This window comes from Tyto alba, unplaced genomic scaffold (genome assembly GCF_018691265.1).
Source record: "Tyto alba isolate M040663 unplaced genomic scaffold, T.alba_DEE_v4.0 Super-Scaffold_10, whole genome shotgun sequence".
Lineage (NCBI taxonomy): Eukaryota > Metazoa > Chordata > Aves > Strigiformes > Tytonidae > Tyto > Tyto alba.
The window spans coordinates 22,157,745-22,179,518 of record NW_024881262.1 but is presented as its reverse complement, the minus strand read 5'-3'; the positions used below and the strand labels follow the sequence as shown (position 1 = coordinate 22,179,518).

Sequence of the window (21,774 nt, the reverse complement as noted above, 5' to 3'; positions counted from 1 at the left end):
TATTTCATCAAAAGGGGAAGTTATTTTCCACTTAATTAGAAGATAAGATTTGTTCAAGAAGAGTTCCTGGAGATGGTTGTTTGAGGGGTGCTTTAAAAAGCACTTAAGCTACAGCAAACAGCAATCAGGAAGCTTCGTGTCAATACCAAAATACATATAGAAATTTTTACGTCATGAGAACTGCAATACAGGCTAGCTGGAACCAAGTAGCTTATGACATACAGGTAGCTTGATATTTTAACTTCTACCAGCTTCCGCCTGTAGAGAGACTAGTTCAAAGTTGGACCAAATATCATCTCCAAAGCAAAGACAAAACTCTCTTCTATCACCATAGAAAACTACTATGGAACCCAGCTGGAGTTTGAAGAATTTAAAAACCAAACCAAAGTCTTAAAGCCAAACCAAGTTTTCCCTTCCAGCTGCAAAACAATCCACTAGCTGCAGAAGTACATTAGAGTCTACAAGTGCTTGATGAGCTGCTTTCAAATTTAACTTAGCTGTAAATTTTTAGCCCTCTCCAGATTATAGTTCCTGACTAGTTTAACATGAAATAAAGGAAACACTTGACTCTGAACTTGACTATTTAATGAAACTGTCATGCAAATATTTAAGGAAATACTTGCCTTGTGATGTTAATGGAAGCATAGTTTGAATACTGTCTTAAAGCAGAATCTTTGGTCAGTGTCCATGAGTAATAAAAATACATAAAATCGTTGTTTTGGTAAAAGTGGACCGAGTACTAGCACATAGTGACCCACAAGCTGACTCAAGGCAGTAACCCCCACCTGAGAATCTCCAGAACATCCTTCAGAAAACATCTGTCAGCCCCTCTGATACTGCATGATGTGGAGCACTGTACTGGTATAGAGCATTGAAGGACAGAAAATTTAAGTGTCCAGCTCCATGGGACATAGACATTATGTACTTGATAGATCCCTATTTACTATTTGTTTCCTATTGCTATGTTGAAGGTCCTTCCTTGCACTCATTCTGTTCCTCTTAACACAGGGCATAGTTCAGAGGCACTCATCCCTCGTGATTTGATTCTCACTGTTACACAAAGCGGTACAGATGTAGTCGTTTCATGTATAAAGCTTTTTTCTGAAAGTGATGTGCTGCTTTCCTTTTTCTTCAGACTGTAAAATTTGGTTTCCAAATTTTGATACCTTCTGAGCTGCCTGGAGAAAAATTTTGTTTATACTGCTTTGTAATTTGTGTCAGATCATGGAACGAAAATGAGAGTTTATACATTTAGACTTGGGAAAATGCCCAAGCCACTGATTTTTTTTTTTTCTTTTCATTTTTTGATTTTGTTTTTGTTTTGTTTGAAGGGAGTTATCTCTTGAAGCATTTGGAGTGAAAATGGATGTTTTATGCTGTTATGGGATTGATTCTCTGTTAGCAAGCAGTGCACAGCTTTGTGGAGGAGGGCTGGTCATTTTAAAACACGCTACTGCTTTTCTAAGCAGTGGATGTTGAAAATGTCTCTTCCTTTCTGTGCTAAATTTGTTTAGGAAAGTGAAACAGTAACATTAAATACATAATTATATAAAAGGTACATATCTTCCTTTTTTCAAATTCTGCCTTAGAGCAGAACATCACTCCATAAAAGCTTGGTATTTTATACCCTCTTGTCCACACATGGAACTGCAGCACTTTGAAGCCAGACTGGTCAGTTGTGGCTGATTGAAGAGAAGGCAGTAGCGAAGGCCAAGTTCAGCTGGTTTTCCATAGGTTCTAACTCCATATTACAAACAGCCCACGCTGGGATGGCTGACAAGATTACAGTGTGTCCTGTGCTTGAGCTGTGAGTGTTCAGGAATTGCTTGCAGCAGTCAAGCAAAAAATCAATGCTGGTTTACTGTAATAGACTGTGCTGTGAAGGGTCTGGAACTACTTACGGGCAGTGATTTCTGCAGCCACAATGTACTGGAGATGATGGGTGTCCTACATGTCAGCAGTCCTAATGTAAGTCCGTCCTTCCTCATAAGGCAAGGTCCCAAGGCAATTGTTTTAGAGCTAATAGTTGTCACATCTTGGGTTTAGACACAAGCAGAGAAATTCTGGGGAAGACAACCAGTATTGGACCTCAGAGTCTGTGGTATTGGTAGGCTTGGGATGGACCCAGGATTGATAGAAAACCTTCTGTCCTGTTTTGATGTTGGTTCTTGGTCCCTTTCTCTTCTGTTATGGTTTCTGAGTTCTGATCTAAACTAGTCTGCTTTCCTGTGTTGTTTTTTCCCCCCATGGCTGGTGCTTTACATGGATACTAACACTGTATAACTTACAGGGTAAATCACTGAGAGTTTCCCCCAAAATCTGTCTTGACAGCAACCAACAGGTCTGAGTACTAAAGGTATTCTGTCCCACCAACAGCTGCAGTGGATGGACGTGGACTGATGGCAAGGATCACTTTTACCAGAGCAGAAGCTACCATCTGCCGTGCGTCTGCAGTGCCACGGTACCAGAGATACAGAAGGCGGCTCTGCGGAGCGGTTGGTTCACGTTTGTCAAACTTTGTGTGCTGGATGGGCTTGCTGGATCAAATACCAGCTGAATGTTCTTCATTTCCTTATCCTGAGAAGAGGGAAACGTGTAAGCAGTTTGCACTTTACCAAATAGCTGGAGAAAGGACTTCTTTTTACCTGTCATAGTCATTCTTCAAGGTGATGTAGTTGCTGTGGATCCCTTAAGATACCTTCCTTTCTGCTGCCAGAGTCCTCTGTCACATAAGTTTTGGGCAATGGGGTACTGGGCCAGTTCTGCTCTTTATGCCCTCGTACAAAAAGGCACGGTGGCCGAGTGTGGTTTTTTCCTATGCTGCTTCCCACTGCTCCCAGTGCTGTACTTGTCTGCTGGGGTGCCAGCCAGCTGCCTTGGTGTTCCACTCAGAGCAGCAGGGTAAGGGAACTTCTTGAAGAAGTCCTACTCTTTTCAAGCTGTGGGTATTTAATTACCTAAATAGTGCCTCAGGTTTTGTTTCTGAACATACCTGGTGGGTGACAGGAGAATGAGGTTGGAGACATGTTTGAAAGCTTACTACAGTATTCCAAAATGTATTCATAGTTTTGCCAGGGTTGTTTACTATTTCTAATAGGCACATAGAAGAATTTTAAGAAATTTATAGTTGATGAAATAGTTCAAGTCTTAATGGTTGTAGGCATCTTTTCATATAATTGTGTGGCCTGGACTTTGAAGCAAGAGACTGGGAGACAGATGTGCTCTCAAATTCAGTTTGGCTATTAATAAATTGTACAGTGTAAAACCTGGACCATATCAGCAATAGAGGGAAATTCTCTTCAATGGCAAATGCCTCCAAATTATTTATATGTTTTAGTTTTTAAGTAGTATAGAAAACAGTGTTAAAAGTTAAAACTCCAAATGTTCTACTGCTGACTGAAAGCATACTATGAGGTCTCCGGTGGATAATTATAGTGATGAGAGTTTTCATCTGAGAAACCCATTGGTTAGAGGGACTGGTTGACTTCCAAACCAAATATGACTGGCAGCTTCAAGTTTTATTGGGAATTGTCATTGTTTCCCTCTTGTTTTATGTTTGGGTCCGGATCTGTGGAAAAGAGTGAAGTATTTTCCTTATGGCATTTATCACTCCATACATATTCTTATTTCCCTCATCTTTGTTCACGTAAATAGCCAGGGTTCTAAAACAATTTAAAGCTTCAGTACTAGAGACAAAAGGCAAACTGGTTTTCATAGACTTCTCACAGTGTTCTAAAATGGAATTATGTTGGTTTTCTATTAAAAGACTTAAGTGTTTTGCTTTGTCAGAAAAACTGTAGCATGGAAAAATGACCTGTCCTACATTGTGGACTGTATTTTTGTCTCTGTAAATATTATCTGTAATGCTGCTGGCTAAAACTGGTCAGTTTACTTCTGTACAAATACAGTGCATGCAAGTTGTTACACTTTATTCTTTTTGGCCAGAGGAAAATATTGCAGTGGTTGGGATCTTCCTTCCTACTCTGTGCTATGTAAAATGCCCAGAGTGGAGCAAAGGGATTGCAGACGCACTGGTTGGGGGAGTTCCTGTAGTACAGACATGGGGGGTGGCAGTGCAGCTAGGTTCAAGTGTGTTGTAAGGGATGTGTCAGAATCCGGCTGTGGTCCTGCAGCCTCACGCTGAGGGGAAAAGGCATAATTTAGGACCTTGTCAGCGTTAATTATCTTGGTTAGCCCTTAGGTCAGCTCAGGAACAGGAGATTGCAAGTATGCCTGAAGAGCTGCTTTCTTTTTTCCCCTTAAGATTGGTGTAATACGTGAGAACCCAATTACTGGGCAAGCACAGACCTTCCAGTGTATTAGAACCTCTGTGACAGACTGCAGAAGCCTGAAGGTGGGTCTCCTCAGGGTGTCTCAACAATTTATCTTTGAAACTACCTTGCATAAACCAAACTGAAAGGGAATTTACAAGTTAGCTGTTAAGAAGCCATGTGTAATCTCTGTGAAGTTTACTTGGTAATGGCTGTGGATTTTTTTTTTTCTTTAATCAAATGCATGTAAATAATTTTTTTTTCCAACAAAGTAAATGCCTTTGTTTACTTTTTTTTTTTTTTTTTTTCCTGTTTACTGAAAGCTTAAGGAAAGAACCAGTCAACAGAAGAGGACTAAAGTTACAGTGGGAAAGCAGCTCATTCCACTAGGTATTTAACCTTGTGGCGAGCATAAATTATAGACTTTGCTTTTGAGCCTGCCTGTTTCAGGCGCTTGCAGAATTGCAAAGTCCCTGGCCCTCAGGCAGACCCTGCATATGGAGCTTCCCTTCTGGGTTGAAGTTTCCCTCCCTAAATGCTTTGATACTTTGGTCAGTGCCTCAGGCTTGCCCTTCAATAAAAACAAATTTGTTATCTGCTTCTGCTTTTTAGGATTTCAGCTGCTATCCTGGCAGGGTGCTGGTTCCTGTGTGAAGTGTGGGGAGTTTTTTTCTTTTTCTTTAAATACTTTCTCTGCCTTGATGGTTCAGGTTTGGGTGTTGGTATTTCAGCATGTCTGGAGATGACATTTTCCTCTTCCAGTAATAATTTCCCTCTGCTTTCTGTCATCTTGTTTTGCACTGGAGGTTTTGCTTTTACAGATGAGTCATAGGAAACAGAAATCGAGTTTCTTCATGAGGAAAGGCTGTAGAGTTTTAGTTTATTGTCTTGAGGGCCCCGGGCAGCTCTGATTTTATGAGGATGGTGAGAGCACCACATGCAGCCCCCCCAGCGTTGCTGCAGAGCCCCGCTTGGAAGCCTGTTGGCTTTAACAGTCCCAGCCCCTCGGGTGTGATTGCTGCTGTTCCCATCCCGGCTTGGTGGCCTGATACAGCTGCACTTGAAGGCTCTGGGGCTTCACTCTGTGGGAGGGGGCTCCGGGGAGCAGGTGCCGGTGCCCGGCGCTCAGCAGGGACTGCGGGGGGGAACAGAGGTGGGAGCCGAGGGGGGTGTAGCATTCCTGTTCAGCCTTTCCGTTTGCAAAGCAGGATGTGCTTCCTTAACTTGGGATGCTGTAGCTGTGGCCCTGCAGAGCTGCCACTGTCCCATGTCTCCACCCCAAACTGGAATGGGAGGGTGAGCTGCACCCCCAGCCCCTTGCCCAGAGACTGCTGGTGGAGTGCCAAGAGGAGCTGGGAAATGTGAGGTCTGTGGAAAAAGTGGGAGAGCTGGGTTTTTCCAGAGCTTTAATTTCTGAAGGAGAAAGACGGGGGCAAAACCCCCCAAATAACTCAGTAAAAAGATCATATAAGCTTTTGGCTATTTATGGACAGAATACGTATCCTTACCATCTGTCTAAGGTGAATTCTTTACTGTTTGTTGGTAAGGAACAGTAAGAGATGGTAACTGCTTATGTTTCGTATTTTAAGAATATAATTTCTTCAGTGGAAGAAAAGCAAAATAACATATTGCATTTTGCTGATTTATACAACTAACTATATTTAAAAAGCCTCAGCTTTAGAGTTCTTGATGCAGAGAGCTTGTTTTTGCCATGTGTTACCAGCATACGAAATTAAAAGGAGACCGGATATCTTCCTTCCCGAATTTTGCCTTCAAACTCATAAGTATGGCAGATTTTCCACTAATGAGAAGTCTCTCTGGGTTTTTTGAAAGTACTAATTCAATCTGAATTTAAGATGAAAGGGAAAAACAACCCAGAAGGAATATATCCAAGGCTATGTACAATTTAGTAGCGAATGAAGAAAATGAACTGTAAATACACAGTTTATTTTTGTTAAAGGTGCTTTTTATGTTGTTACTGGAGATTTAAATAACTTCTTGGTGTGATTCTTGAAAGTGGTGGTATAATGTACCAGTCCAGAAGTTAAGCCTTAAAAGGGGAGGAGATGTGATGAATTTTTAAGAATGATACTATGGGACAGTCTTATTTTCTCCCACAAAAACAGTGCAGTAATTTTTAAAATGTTTGCTTTAAATATAGGTCAGGTTAAGTTGCTTCGGGCAGAATTTGACCGGTAGAAGTTACTTGGCAGGCTACAGAACTTTATAAATCTCCTTTAAATATTTATTTTGTTTTCCTCCATGATGGTTAGTGGAACTGTATTTAGGCAGAGATTAATATAAGCTGTTAAAACATATGGTTAAAGGCTACTGTAAATAAAGCCTGATACTTCGCAAAAACTAACAGCAAGTTATTAGTTAGGCTTCTGCAAATCCTTATGGCAGTGTGAGGTTAAATTGTAGAGGGAAGGAAACAAGGCTAGAAAATAATAAATGTTTAACATAATTTCTCTCAAAATCCTACTCAAATCTTGGTCCTGGTACCTGCAAGAAAGCTTGAAAGTGTTGAAACTTGTGCTTCAGTCATTTAATAATTATAGTGATACATAGTGTAATTACTTTAAACATGGGCAAGGGTGAGTGAGTTTTTGTAGGGAGAGTCTCATAGGTACGTACCTGCCCTTAATTGTTTGAGTTTTGAATGGATGGTAAACAACAAAGGAAAATTAATATTCTCAGTAGGAGAAAAAAGTTATGTTTACAATAATTCATATTTCTGTCAGTTTTTACCTAGGCTAATGCAGTGATCTTAATTCCCTTTCTGTATATATAAACCTGGGAGTGAACTCTGTTTTGTTGATAATAGTTAAGCTATCTTTGTTGGAATACCTGTGCTGTAGGTAAATCCTTCCTCATCTTCCTTCCGGCCAAACTGGGCTCTTGCACTAATTGCAAATAATGCTGCAAATAGGTTCCTCCAGAAGATGTCTACATGTTATATGTAGTTGTAGGTTATTTAAACAAATTCAAGACCTTGGGTAATACATCAGTCTTTCTACATACCTTGGAGTCCTGCTATCTTGAGATACTTGGGCTTATCACCAGAATGGGGCTGTAAAAGTAAACGAGGGTAAAATATGGAATGAGGAAGGATATAAAATTAATTAATTGCGACTGTGTGTGAGACCTATAGGTTTGTTCTGTGAAAATGTGTCAGGCCTTTGCTTCTCCTAAAGCAGCCTTTAGACAACAGCCCTCCCCATGTATCTTGTTCTTGTGGGGGCCAAGAGGTGGAATTATCTCTAGACGCAGAGGCTTGCCAAGGAGTGGGTGTGTTCCTTACTGACCTGTACTACTCAGGTTTTGCAAATCAGTGGTGTGCAGATGTAACAGCTAGAAGCACTATTTGAGTTCAACTCTTAAAACCATGGGCATAGCTAGTTTCCCTGCATGAAAGTCTGTGCAAGTGTAGTAGACTGTTGGGGGAGCTAATTGAAGATGATTGCACAGTGTTTTCTTCTCATGACTGACAATTTTTTGTAGGTTTTTTCCTACCTCTTCAGATATTGCAGTCATTTTACAGTTCTGTGAGCTTGTTTACATTGTATTAGTCTATTATGAATTTGTAGTGTTGTTTTTGGAACCACTGCTTGGGACTGTCTGGCATTGCAGTTGCAGACAGTTTGAGATACAGTACATAGAATAAATAGCTCAAATTTTCTGTAGAACTTTAAGAAATGCCTTTCTTTTTTTCTTCCTTAATATGGTGTATACCTCTTGTTCCTATGCCAATTTTTCTTCCTTCTTATTTTCCTTTCCTTCTAGGAGACAGTAGTTACTTGCCTTTTTATGCCAATTGAATCTCATCTCAGAAAAGGTCAGTTTTTACTTTAATGTGTATCAATGTGCTGATGGCCGATTTCAGTCGAGACATGGGACAGTGAAGAAATTTGGACTTTTCTTTTAAGAGTTGCTTAATCATAACAAAGCTTTAGGCTGTCTACTATTATTCTAAGTTGTAGGTGGTTTTAGCCAGTGTGTGTAACTTCTAAACTGTTTATAGCTGACTGGTCAATGCCTTGAGTAACCTCATTTGAGCTAACTCTGTTTTGAGTGCTGGGTTGGAGCTGATGACCTGCAGAGATCCCTTCCAACCTAAATGATTAGTTTATTCTTTTCCTGGGTTTAGGCCCATCTGACAACGAAGCACCACGCAACTGCTTGCTTACTCCTCACTTCAGTGGGATGGGGAGGAGAATTAGGGGGGGGAAAAAAATAACAACTCATGGATTGAGATAGGAACAGTTTAATAATCATCATAGATCATGGAATGGTTTGGGTTGGAAGAGACCTTAAAGATCCTCTAGTTCCAACCCCCCAGCCATGTGCAGGGACACCATCCACCAGCCCAGGTTGCTCCCAGCCCCATCCAACCTGGCCTTGAACCCTTCCAGGGAGGGGGCAGCGACAGCTGCTCTGGGCACCCTGGGCCAGTGCCACACCACCCACACAGGGAAGGATTTCTTCCTCATAGCTAATCTAATTTTTCCCTCTTTCAGTTTAAAGCTGTTACCCTTTGTCCTACCCCTACATCATCCTGATAGAGTCCCTCCCCACCTTTCCTGTCCCCCCTTTAAGCCCTGGGAGGCCACTCGAAGGTCTCCCCAGAGCCTTCTCTTCTCCAGGCTGAACCCCCCCAAACTCTCAGCCTGGCCTCCCAGGGGAGCTGCTCCAGCCCCCCGAGCATTTCATGGATTCCTCTGCACCTGCTTGAGCAGGTCCGTGTCCTTCTGCTGTTGGGGGCCCAGAGCTGGACCCAGCACTGCAGGGGGGTCTCACGAGAGCAGAGCAGAGGGGGAGAATCCCCTCCCTCAACCTGCTGCCCCCCCTGCTCTGGCTGCAGCCCAGCACACGGGTGGTTTCTGGGCTGTGAGCGCACATTGCTGGCTCACAGGCAGTTTTCCATCCACTAACACCCCCAAGTCCTTCTCCTTGGGGCTGCTTTCCACCCACTCCTCACCCAGCCTGGGTTTGTGCTTGGGATTGCTCCGACCCACGGGCAGGACCTTGCACTGAAATAAAATATAATAACAATAGTAATAATAAAATATAATAATTGTAATGGAAAGGGATATAATAAAAAGAGAGAAAAGTAAAACCAGAGGAAGAAAACCCCACGTGATGCACAGCACAGTTGCTCACCACCCGCTGTCCGATGCCCACCCAGTCCCCTAGCAGCACTCCGCCCTCCCAGACCACTGGCCCAGTTTAAGCCGAGCATGACACCCTCTGGTATGGACCATCAGCTGGCTCTCCTGGCCGTGCTCCCTTCCAGATTCTTGTGCACCTGCTCGGTGGCAGAGCAGGGGAACTGAAAAATCCTTAACTTAGGATAAGTGCTACTTAGCAACAAGTAAAACATCCGTGTGTTATCACCATTATTCCCACACTAAATCCAAAACACACTGTACCAGCTACTAAAAGAAAATTAACTCTATCCCTGCTGAAACCAGGACAATTCTTTAGCAGTAGCTCTGGCGAAATATTTATTTTTAGCAAATTCTATTTTGTTTAAAGTTTCAGGATGTTACCCTTATCAACAAAAGCTCATTATTACAGTTCTCTGCTGTTCCTTTTTCATAGCTCTGTAATGGTGAGTCAGGCTGCCTTACAGATCACTTCAGATGTGTTTGGATTGGCATGTCGGTCTTTTGAAAGCCAAAAAAAATTTTTCCTGAGATTTTTTCATACGTTAGTGGTGTACTGACCTGAACTATGTTTTAACACCTGTAACATTGTTCTTAAATTCTGCAATTCACTGTATTTTGTTTGTAGAAATAGTGAGGATAGTTCTGTTTGTACTTTGCAGCTGTTGGGTTCTTTATAAATGTTAAATTCGTTTTGGTGATTCGGAGTTAGTTCAAGCAGATAAAATCTGCACAATACCAGCTCTCCATTCTCCCAAGAATACGGCCACTCTGTGTGAGGTTTGCATTCTAGCTCTTGCTTGGGCTTTTCAGGACAGCAGATTCGGGTGTTGCAGTGGCAGCTGTGTGGATCCAGTCCCCGGGGGCGGCTGGCAGCGGGGGCTGGTGGGGAGATGTGCTTTGGGCTGGGCTCACCTGCAGGCCAGGCGGCGAAGGAAGAGATGGCCCGTGTGTGGTCCTGCCATGCTTTCCTGTTCTGGCTGCCTGGGCATTGGAAAGGGATTCTCATCCCTGAAGGTTTTTTTTGTTTGTTTGTTTGTTTGTTTTGTTTTGTTTTTTTTTTTTTCCATGTGCAATTTCTCATCTGCGCATTCCCTTGCTATAGGCTGCCTTCCTTTGCACGTTTGTTGTTTTTTTTTTTTTTTTTTTTTTTTTTCATGTTTCATTACAAAGGTGGTGGCATCAAAACAAATCCTGGGTTGTCTTTAGCTAAGAGACTAAGGACAGCCTTGTTACCCTGCTTTGTTTTAGCACAAGCCCTTTGTTAATTTTTTGCTGACTGCTCTGATGTTAGAGCAGTTCTATGAGAATTCACAATCAGTTCACACTGTATGAGCTTTATCCTTCTTTACTTTTATCAGAGATTTTAGGGCAATGCTATCTATTAATTGCAAATGGATTCCTCATACATTAATTGTTGGCTGTCCTTTGTTTGAGATTTGTGTTCTGCCTCTTCATCAGAGGAATGTTCTCACCCAAATCTCCCTTCCTGCCTTGTTCAGAGTGCAGACACAGTGTCTCAACTGGAGAGTACCAGGAAAACTATCTGAATATCAGTGGGTATAATGCAGATGTGTTCCCCCTGTTTATAGGCTATGTGCAGTCTTCAGGAAGAATGAATAACTACTTAAACTTTAGATTTGATGATAGCTTTGTTTTTCTGAGCTGTGCTTTGTGTCTGCAATTTGTGCCCCCTGTGCTACTGCAAACTGAGTTGAAAGCCATCGTTTTTATGGATGCGCTAGTTCTCCTGTATGTATCGTTTCAGGCATACTTAATATTCTTCAGAGAATTGTTGTTCATGTTTCTTCTTAGTCCTCTTAATTTTCCTCTTGCAATTTATCTTCCAGGCAGTTCTGTTCTTTTATCTGTGCTTTTGCTTGGCTTTCATTGCTGAAACGATATAGCGACTTACTTGATCCAAAGTGTCTCATCATTTGACTGTAAATATTTGTGAAAAATTTATTGTGTGCTATTGAGCTTGTGTATCTTCTGTGATAAATAAGGTTTCTTAAAGTTTCTTATACTGATTTTGAAGATTTTAATGCCTCCAGGCAGTTATTCATAACTGCTTTTTAAAAATAAGAGTAATCTCTGTTCCTGAATTTATTTCCCTTTTACATTTTCAGAGCTCACTCGCTGAGACAAAAGCAATGCTTGCATATACTAAACGGCATTGTGGTTTATCTGTTAATGAGGTAGGGTCTAAGTAGTTTGTATTTAAAAGACTGAGGCTTTTGTGGACTTGGCTGCAGTGAAATATGAAGTCTTGGAAAGTGGAAGTGATTTCTCTTTATGATTTTTGTGAGGTGTTTAGATTAAAAGAGCTGGAAACCCCAGGTACGTGGTGTAATTTTCGGTTTACCATCTGTGCACATAAATACTGGAGGAAGACAAGAAATAAGATTCACTGTCTTTCTCTAAGCTAGTTTACAGCAAGCGTCCTAAAGACACCAATAGTTCTTTGATCCAGAAAACACTGTTATGAATTTCTGAGATGAATGACTATGTCTGTTATTACAGGCTTCCCCAGCACAAAAATCTGTCAGGCTCTACTGTATTAAATATGTTGGTTTTGGGTTTTCTTCTAGCAAATCCGTGGCAGCTTTTTGTGCCCTGGTGTTGACAAGGACAAACAATTGAGCTGGCTTGGCTTGGGTAAGCAGTGGCATATGGTGTTGAGATCACTTCCCTGAGCAGGTCAGTTTGTGGATGGAAGACAGTTGGGATTAGATGTGAAACAGAAAGGTGCTAATTTAATGCAGTAGTTAAAATATTGATTTGAATGTGTAAGGCTTTTTATCTTGGAAGGACACTGATGTAAGGAAGTGCCAGATGTCTTCAGATTGTGTTTGATTGATGACATTAACATATTAAACAGTTTGTGTCCCGTTCCTTTGCAGAGGCTATTCCTGCCTTTTGGGTGGTAGTCCTTTGAGAGAAAGAGAGATTACTGTATCTGACCCAGCTGTGCAGAGACAGACTGCTGAGAAGTTGAGAGCAGCTCTGTTGAGAGGTGACAGAAAGATGCTTTTACAAGTGAGCAGATACACAGAATTTGTTGCAGCCCAAAAAGCCACTGAGTTGGTGTTCTGAAACCAGGGGATCAATGCTTGTAAAGATGTAATGGGCAGAGCAAAAGGCATGCTTTTAAGTCCTTTTATTTCTTTGTTTTTACCTATGTATTTTGCAATTTCATTTTCAATAGCTGGATGTTCTAATGCATGCCCTAATAAAAGTTGACTTGGATTTCAAAGGCCATTTTGAGTATTTTGGTGTGGTGTCTAAGGAGAGCCCTAAGGAAAAGAGACAATGACATGCACTTGAAGCTCTTGATAAATAGATGCTCCTATCATTTGGTCTTTTGGAGGGGGGGGAAAAAACATTTTATCTAGGATGACAGAGAACAATTGTGCAGACTTCCTCTTCATATCCATTTGATGAGCAAGAGCTTAGTAGCAAGAGTTAGTGAATTCCTTCAGGAATAAGTGTGGGAGAGCATACGTGTGTCAGCAGCAGAGAGCCTCTGTCAAAGATGTAAAGTGTTAGTGCCAGATTGCTAGAGAACAGAACAGGAGCAACTGTTGAACCATCTTGAACTCTACTGCATGGGACATATTTTTGTAGCATTCTCAGCTGCTGTAGATGAAAAGCTCACTGAAGCCAGAGGATTTGCAGTCCATGTTCCTGAGAAAATACTTTTTGCCATGTTTTCTTCTGCTATGTTGAACACTTAGGGTAGCTGACCTCTATGTTTCTGTTCAGTTCACATGTGAAATCTGCCAAGCCTCTTTTTTTTTCAGTCATGATGTAATCTCTGCTGCACAGCTTCCCACTCCGGTATTTGTGAGATCCAAAAAATATACAGGACAAAAACTAAAACGTCATGATCCACAGGTAAATTATGGCAGTACCATTCAGCATATTGTGTTCTGCAGCTACCTTTTCATGTTGACCTTTTATTTTGAGACAATACTATGGAAATGGAAAGAGTTGCCAACAGTTTCTGAACACAGCTGATAAAAGCTGTTTTGAAAATCTGTTCCAGGACAATTCCACAGGATTAGTTCCTTTACCAGTCGCTGAGGTTGGTAGACAGAAGCAGGACAGAGCTTTAAAATCTTATTGTAGTGCTCATGAATCTTGTTAGATAAATAACAGTGGCTGGATCTACTGTATTTATAAAAATCATGGTTTCAGGCTATAATAAAACCCCTTAGTCTTTGTATACTGAAGCTTTGTTTGGTGGCCCTCAGGACACTGATTTGATATAGTCAGTCATCTAACATGGTGAGGTGTGGCATCTATGCAGATACATTGATAGGAGTGACTTCATTTATAGTATCCTGGTACAGTTTATGTAACACGTCTCATTTGTGAAATCTAATGAGCCTGTGGTAGGCAAGGGACCAACATAACTGTTTCATCCTAAGCAGTGGTGGTTTTTTTTTTTTCATCTTGTCACGAAATAACCTGGAGCATGAGCAATATCCAACTCGAGTAATGTGTTTATAGAGCAGGAAATCTGTCTGCTTGTCTAGATGTCTAGAAGGAACCTCCCCCACCCCTTTCAAATTGACTGGAGAGCCAAGCAGTGAGGTATTTAGTGAGAAGATGGTAAGGAAGAGCTTCATTATGCATATATATTTATTTTAAAGGAGTACTTTAAATGGATGGGAAAAAATATTTTCCATGTTAAACAATGTAGTGTTATAGTGTAGTAGGAAAACAGAATCAAATTTAGAGAGTAATTTTTCACTTTAAGAGAAGTGAAAAACGTCTTCTCTAGAACTTGAAAAGGCTTGGATTTGCAGTCAGAATTGCTGTGTTATTGCTGTCAAGCTGAAAATCCTGGAAGCTCTTTAAGCAGTGCCATATGCCCTTCTGAATTGCCAATTAAAAAACAACTTGGGGGGGGGCACTGAGAACCCTAAAACTGTAAAGCCCTTTTCAGAGCCACATCTGGACTCAATAAATGCAAGCACCCATTGTATAGTTTAATGAGTCTGGTTAAATTTGGTCTCAAAAACATAACGCTAGAAGGCCTGCCATGTTGTGCTTTGGTGCAAAAAAGATTTTCTTAATGTACGTATTTTCCTTGTGTAAGTCAGATTGGGACCCTGTAAAAAATCAGCAAAGCATGCAGCTAATGCAGCTGGAGATAAGAAACTTGTTCTCAGAAATCCTGGTGCAAGTTGTTTAAAGCTGGTAGAGCTACTGTGCATTGTGGTCGTGTGTTGTTTTTGTATTTATTTTTGAGCATGAATATGCAGACAAGGCCATCTGGCCTTTCCCCCTGAGTCTGATAAGGAATGAGGCGCTGGGTCAATACCTGTGAGCTATGGCTCTGTGGGCAGAAGGCTGCTTTTGGCAGTTGCCCCAAGATGAATAAAATCTTTAAAGTTCCCAACTTGTGACTCAGAAAATAGGCAGACAAATGTGCCTTGACACACTTCTGGAAAAAGGGGTAGTGAATTTGGCTATTTCTGTCCAAGTCTGTGAAAAACAGCTAAGAAAAGCAGCCAATTTATAGTAGTTCTCAATTGCCCATAGGAAGATTTGCATCTCCAGTGGAAAACTTCAGGGAATGGAAAACCAGTAAGGATGAAAACTCAACTAGTGTTAGACTGAAGAATAAGCTTTTGGTTGCATTTCATGCAGTAAAATTATGTCAGTATTGATTAGTAAAGTCAAGATGCACTTCCAAGTTCCAGCTGCAGTCATATTACTATTGTTCTGGGGACAAAGAAGGGATGCATTGTGAAAGCTCATAGTGGGGCGTATGTATAGACTTCCATTTTGTTAACTAAAATTTAATTTGCCTTTTATTTGAGCTTGTGCGTGGCGGGAGACCATTGTGAAGTCTTTAGTTTTTTCCCCAATAGCTTAGTACAAATGAGGTTTTCTTAAAAACATGCACATTAAAACTACTAATCACTTCAGTGCTTGCACTCGCTCCCCCTCAATCAGATCTAACTTCCACTGGATTAGCTGAGGTACATCTGCAACCCCTTAGCCTTCCTCAGTTGCCATTTTCTGTCAATGAACATGTGATATACAGGATGCTTCTGAAAACTTAGTTTTCCTACACTTTAAACAGAGAAAGAGCTATTTTATTTACTTAATTAAAAATGGCTCAGACTTCTAGGGGGAAAATTGCCCTGTAGTATAGAGAAGTTATAGTGAAAAAAAGTAATCAAAGCTTAAGGAAATGGAACAAAATAATGGAAAATAGACCACTTCAGCTAGCATTTCTTTAAATTTTTTATTTCCTGAAGATATGTGCATCTCAGCCTTGGACAGGTGATTTTTCCTTACATTACAAAAGAAAATGTATCAGGCAAACCAAAACAAAAAGAGTATTTGTTTTATTTTCACTGTGAGCTGAATAATAGAGAGTTGCTATAGCTGTTGGTCATGTTAGTTGTATTGTCTGCTGCAGTTTTTCTTCATAGACAGTCTTAAAAAGATGGCTGAAATACCTTTGCTGTCAATAAATACGTAAAAGTAAATGTGGCTTGGGCTGATGTTTCCTAGTGGTCAACCTGATGATGGTAAGTTAGTGCCAAAGCTGAGAACTGTCAGCACAGTAATAATGTGCTCACTCCAGCGTGTGATGCAGAATCAGGCAAGCTGCTGTCTAGGTTTTCCCATTCCTGGGGTGTGTACTGTGCTTCCCCAGTGAGACCCTGCCCAAGCAGGGACTGAAACTGCTGCTTGTGTCAGTAAAAAAAAAAAAGGAAGCAAGGCTTCAGGTGAAGATTTGGAGAACAGTCTTTGCCTTAACTTGAATAACACCACTCTGTTCCTAGACCAAGTGTTATACCTATATATGATAGTTATAAAAACTGTATCATGCAGCATGTGTGACAGTGGGCTGAGCTTCCCTGCCAGGGGCTGCAGAATGCTTTTTTGCTGAAGAACTGTTGAGGCAATGCTGAAGTTCTCCCTTTGGGCATGAAAAAACAATATTTATCCTAAGTCTTATTCTAAATTTCGAGTGTTTTTTTTCCAGTTGAGGGAGGTTGGCTTCTCACATTGCCTCCTCTGCTCCGAACCCCAATTGTTTTGGGGTTGAAGACTGAATGTGTCTGAGTCCTCCAGGGGGAGGGAGGGCTGCGGGGGAACTGATGCTTCAGGGTCTGTGATGACTGGGTTTGCAAGAGTAAAAGGAATGGGAGAGATCAACTTCTTTATTAATCACAAGAAGTAATTTGGGAAGGCAATGGGACTGTAACTCCGGTGTTGACACTTGGAAACAGAAGATGTAGTTTAAGAAATATGAGGAAATACAAACATAGCACTAAAGAACAGAATTTTAAAAGCATCACTTGTCTAATACTGACCCAGGTAATGTAGAAATTCACCTTACAGGGATCAGTGCATCACAATGGAGGGGGAAAAAAAAAAGGCAATTTTGAATTTAATCAATTTCTCTTGGCAGGTTAATGTTTATATCTAAGAATTAAAAATATGATGTTCTGTTCCACAAGTGTGCTGCAGCATTCCTCATTGTCTTCAAAAGTAATTAATATTTTTGCTATAGGGAGATGTCTGTGTTTACCTGATGGGATCAATAGAACTGTTCTAGTGGGCTTTAACTTCTGGTGTCAGAATAGGTTGTAACGAAGGCTATTGCAGAAATCTGTGGCTCTGCAGTATGAAGTGCATGTATTCAAGGCTGCCTTAGCAAACAATTTCAGAGCTTTTGAACAGAAGCACTGTCTTGAAAAGAACATTTATTCAATGATATCTGCTGTTTCGTTACTACATTTAAAAATACTTTTCATGAAAATTATTTGAAGTCTGTCTTAGAACTTTAAACATAGGGTGCTGGCAATAGGATTGTGCTGTAAGTCAGCAGACCCCTGGAATATTCTCCAAACTACTGTGGTCTCTCTTAAAGAAGGAAGCACAGCAGCAGCAATCCAGAAACTGAATGTAGGTCAAATAGGTGTGTGTGTGTGTGTCTGGGCACGTCTCAGTCTTTAACTCACCACTAGTGCTGAATGTTTGCAAATTCTTGGAAACTCAGAGGAAGGAATCTGTAGTCACTGTTTGCTGTTTGCTCCAATTTGACTGTTCAGTGAATACCATGAGGTTGGAAATTCCTGCCCGCTTCTGTAATGAGGTTGATGAATTTGTGCTTTGGGTCATCCATATTCAGACCTTTGGTTTGATAACAATTGTAAGTGTATAAAAAGGGGGGTGCTTGCTTCTGCTGCTCAGCTAAAGTTGCAATCTGAAAGCTGTATCTGTGTGACCTTAGAACACATACTGTTGCTAGATTGAGGTATTGTGAAAAAATTAGCATCCAAGGAAACTTTAGTTTGTCAGGGATTTGCCAAGGCACAGCATTTTGTTGTTGGTATTCTAGGTTAAATTTAGGTGTGTCCTCCCCAGCCCCCACCCCACTGTTCTTCTTTCTGTTATCCACCTCTCCCATAGCTCCCTTCACTCTCTTTTTTTTTTTTTTTTTTTTTTTTTTTAAATTTGGAGTGGTGCTTAGAGAAGTTAGCAGCACTGTGAGAAGAAAACCTTGAAGTTTGAAGCTTGCTCTGCAGTAGGAAGGGCAGCAGTGGCATGGGGAGCCAACTGTGGGAAAGACGCCCATGCTTCAGGGGCTGCCTGTGCCACTTGCTCCTGGACAGGCAGAAGGCACATCAGGAGAGTGGGGAAAATTGGAGGGCAAAGGCTAGGGGAAACAGCAATGTGGTGAAAGAAATGGGTTCAGATGTGGCTGGTTACAGGACTGGGACCGCAGAGATCCTGAGGATGGTCACTTCTTTGTAAGTTCAGTGTGGACAGATTTTATATGATATAAAATTACTCATCAGGTTCTGTAGGGCAAGTGGTTTGATTTAAAATAAAAATTACTGAAGGTTTTTTGTTTAATTAAACTGTACATCCTTAATAAAAGACAGTGAAAATTTAAGACAAACATAAAAGTTTAGTAGCTCCATTTATACGTGATAGAAATACAGAATCTAAAGCTTAGAAGCTTATGTTCACAGGCTTAGAAAGCCTTTTAAAAGATTTTCATGGTTGCTTTTCTTAATAATACTTGATAGTTGGACCAGTGCGAGGCTAATAAGCCTTCTTTGTTTGTGTGATTTACTCAGTGTTCACATTAGTGACTGTGGCATTGTGGATTATGGATGGATGCCCTCCCTATTAATATAGTTCTTACCTTTGAGGTGTGCAAAGCTCACACCTCAAAGCTTTATTTAGCTGTACCAAAGAATAAAATGAGAAAGGTGGATTGTGTGTGTCACACAGGCATATTTGAACTTGATTGATGTCCAAATACGCATTTGTAATCCAAAGCAGAGCTCTAAAAGTGACGCCAGGGACGTGCTCCTCGGGGGTGAGCGCAGGGTGCCGGGCCTTGGGCCCATCAGGCCTGTGGCGGTGGGGCTCAGGCCCACGGCTGGGCCCTGGGGCAGTGGGCTGTGGGAGCTCCCGCAGTGCTGGGCCCAGGCTGCCTCGCTTCCAAACTGCCAGCCTGCGCCTTCAGTGTTGCTCTGTAGCCCATCTGTGCCTTATCTACTTCTTCCAGGTTGTTGTTCTTGCTGCACACATCCTCATCTTTTTCCCCCCATGCCATTTGTTTTGAGCCATTCCTGCCTCTTCCCAATTGTTCTTCCCTACATGTCTCCTTTTCTAGCTTCCATTTTCTTCAGAGAGAGTGAGTGAGCAACTAGGAGGGCAGTCTATGTTCATCACCCGAATCTCAGAAGCCTGAGTGTTCTCAGTGCTAGGCAACCTTGTTAGTGCCCTTCTAGGAGCAGAAGGGGGGAGGGGGGAAAAAAAGGTGGAAGAGGGATAAATAACTTTCTGTGCTCTCTGACATGTGCATTTACTTTTCTTTATCCGTTAGCATAAGGTTACCTACAGTGGGCTGTTTTTTTATTTGCATTTCTGCTGTGTGGCTTCATTTCCATGTGACTTTTAAATAGGATGTTTGCATGGGGCTAAAAGGACCTTCTGTTTTATAAAAGATGAAAACTTCAGGTCTCTAGTCAGAAAATTGAGACTAACATGGCAACTTGTGCTGCTGCTTTTCAGGCTGGTTGGAGCTACAAGGGAAATCAGAAATGGAAAATGGTTTTATTTTCTATCTTTCTAGTTTCAGGTAAATTTTTTTCATGGATAAATTTTCTTGGTAAACAGAAAACCCTTTTGGTTTGCCAGATGAAACTAGGACTGCAGGAGGGAGAGAAACTGGTAATAGAGTGATTTAGCATTTAATTTGGTGTTTCTTCTACATGAACTGCACTTTGCTTTGTGTTTGTTTTTCTGCTGTACTGAATTCTGTCAAATTCATGTCAGTTCTGTAGCCCTAATTTGTATCAAACTGGCTCCCTGCTTGGGCTTCATAGTTGATTTGATAAACTTGACATTCTTTCAGAGGGTATTAGTTGCTATATAGTAATTGTTGCAATTGTCATACTAAAATCACGTCTGAATGATTGTCTCTTTTGCTTAGAAACTACTTGTCGAATATTTGTCTTTTTTTGGTATATTTTTTGACAGCCAGGAATTGAGGGGGGGGGTATGGAAGTCAGATGAATTAGTTTCTTGCTCTTTAGGCCGTATTTAAAGTACATGGAAAATAAACCCATATGTCCTAATATTTCACATGCTGTTTGTTTTGTTCATAAAGACATTTTTTAGTCAAATTGTTAACTTCATTTTAAAATTTGGTTTTCAGGTTCTGTGTTTTGATTTAAAATACAAATTGCTGGATGTTTTTTGTGTAATAGAACTTAGTATCTAAGTTTGGATTTTATTTCCTCTGTATTGTGTCAACTTAAAAAAAAAAAAAAAATCAGAGTTTGGTTTGGAGCTGGAGCTGCAAAAATTCTTGGGAGTGATTCTACAGCAATACTTAGCTAGTCTACTGTGTGACCAGTGCCCCTCTGTCTCTCACAGGACATCATTTGCTGTTTGACTCTTCAATCAGGTCTTACTTTTCTCTGATACCATCCTATGTGTTTAGTTTTACTTTGTGTTTCTAACAATTTTAACTCAGTGGGACACTGAGCAGAGTTGCACTGAGGTCTCTTTCATTTTATGGTTTCTGTAAGCCTTCTAGTTTTTTCTTAGATAGAACTTCTTCAAAATGAATGTTTCAAAGTAGTCTCTATGTAGTTTCTTTAGTTTAAAAAACAAGTTTATGAATGTTGGGAAATGAAATATGTTTTTGTCAAATTACCTCTACAGTCAAATGTACTTATTCTTTATAGTTCTAGTGTTGGCAAACTTTCAGTTAGAACATCGAATATGTTTTAGATATATTGTTTTAACTGCCCTGTGTGGGGGATAGACACATCAAAATCATCTGTTTAGTTTCTGTTTTCAGTTGTTGTATTACTGTTATAGTAAAACATTAACTTTGAAAGGCACAGCAGTGAGAAAAATCCTGTTTAAAAACTCCCTTAATCAATGATTTAAGTATGACTGTATACACATTGTCAGACTTATGTTTTGGGCAAGTGCATATTACTGTGAACTAATAGAGCAAGTCATATAAAATAGTGCTAAGCTATAAAAAGTTGTGTGAAAGGTATGTAATAATAGAATTCTGATCTTACAATGATTTATAGAGGAAAGAGCAGAACAGAGTTTGGATAAGAAGAGTAATTTCAACTCCATGAGGGACTTTGTAATTTTTTTTTTTTTTTTCATTCTTGGAGCTGTGTCAGTTCAGTTCTGTTTATAGGTCTGCTAGTTATATATGCACCAGAAACCCCACCTGAGAGACAAAGGTAGGATTGACACTGCTGAGGAAGACTTCCAGTAAATAAAGACTTGGATACAGAGAGACATTCAGCTCTTCAACCAGCTTTCAAACTGCTTCATGTGTCATAAGGGGTACTAAAATAGAGGAACAGATTGAGCCCGCAATGTAATAGGGAGCGGCAGACAATGAGGCATGAAGAGAAGGGCATGGCATCAAGGAAACAAGATAATTAAGTCAGCAAGGGAGCATGAAGCCCAAGTACTCGAAAAGACAGGGAGAAAGGAGAAAACATAAATATGAGGCACTAACAATGTCCAGGAAATGGCAGAAAATGAGGAAAAGTTGAGACAACTGAGACTTTAGCTGTTGGTATGGAAAATACTTCTGTCATTATTTGGACCAGCCAGAAGCACCAAGAGGGGCTGTGTTACTTGGGGTCCTCCTATCAAAGCTGTGAAACTAGAGGATTATTACAGTTTCTGAGGAGTCTTAGCAAGAGAAGACAGCAACCAGCCTTGCTGGATTGGCTCCTCGTGTTCCCCATGCTGATAAGGCTGAGCAAACAGAAGGCAGCTTTGCAGCTGAAAAT

At 40.8% G+C, this 21,774-nt stretch overlaps 1 protein-coding gene across 7 annotated transcripts in view; it reads left to right on the top strand.

Moving 5' to 3' along the window:
• PXYLP1 (2-phosphoxylose phosphatase 1) overlaps positions 1 to 21,774 on the top strand; it is a 61,012-nt gene that overhangs the window by 18,720 nt on the left and 20,518 nt on the right. Inside the window, exons 1-2 of one of the 7 annotated variants that reach the window (XM_042797844.1) lie at positions 2,499 to 2,595; positions 4,265 to 4,354. The exons of 4 other annotated variants lie outside the window; for them this stretch is intronic. Coding sequence is in view for 1 of the 3 variants with exons in the window: in XM_033005462.2 (XP_032861353.1) it covers positions 2,529 to 2,595 (67 nt within the window). In the remaining 2 variants the exon portion in view is untranslated. 2 more of the 7 variants (XM_033005466.2, XM_033005462.2) reach the window with 2 other exon arrangements.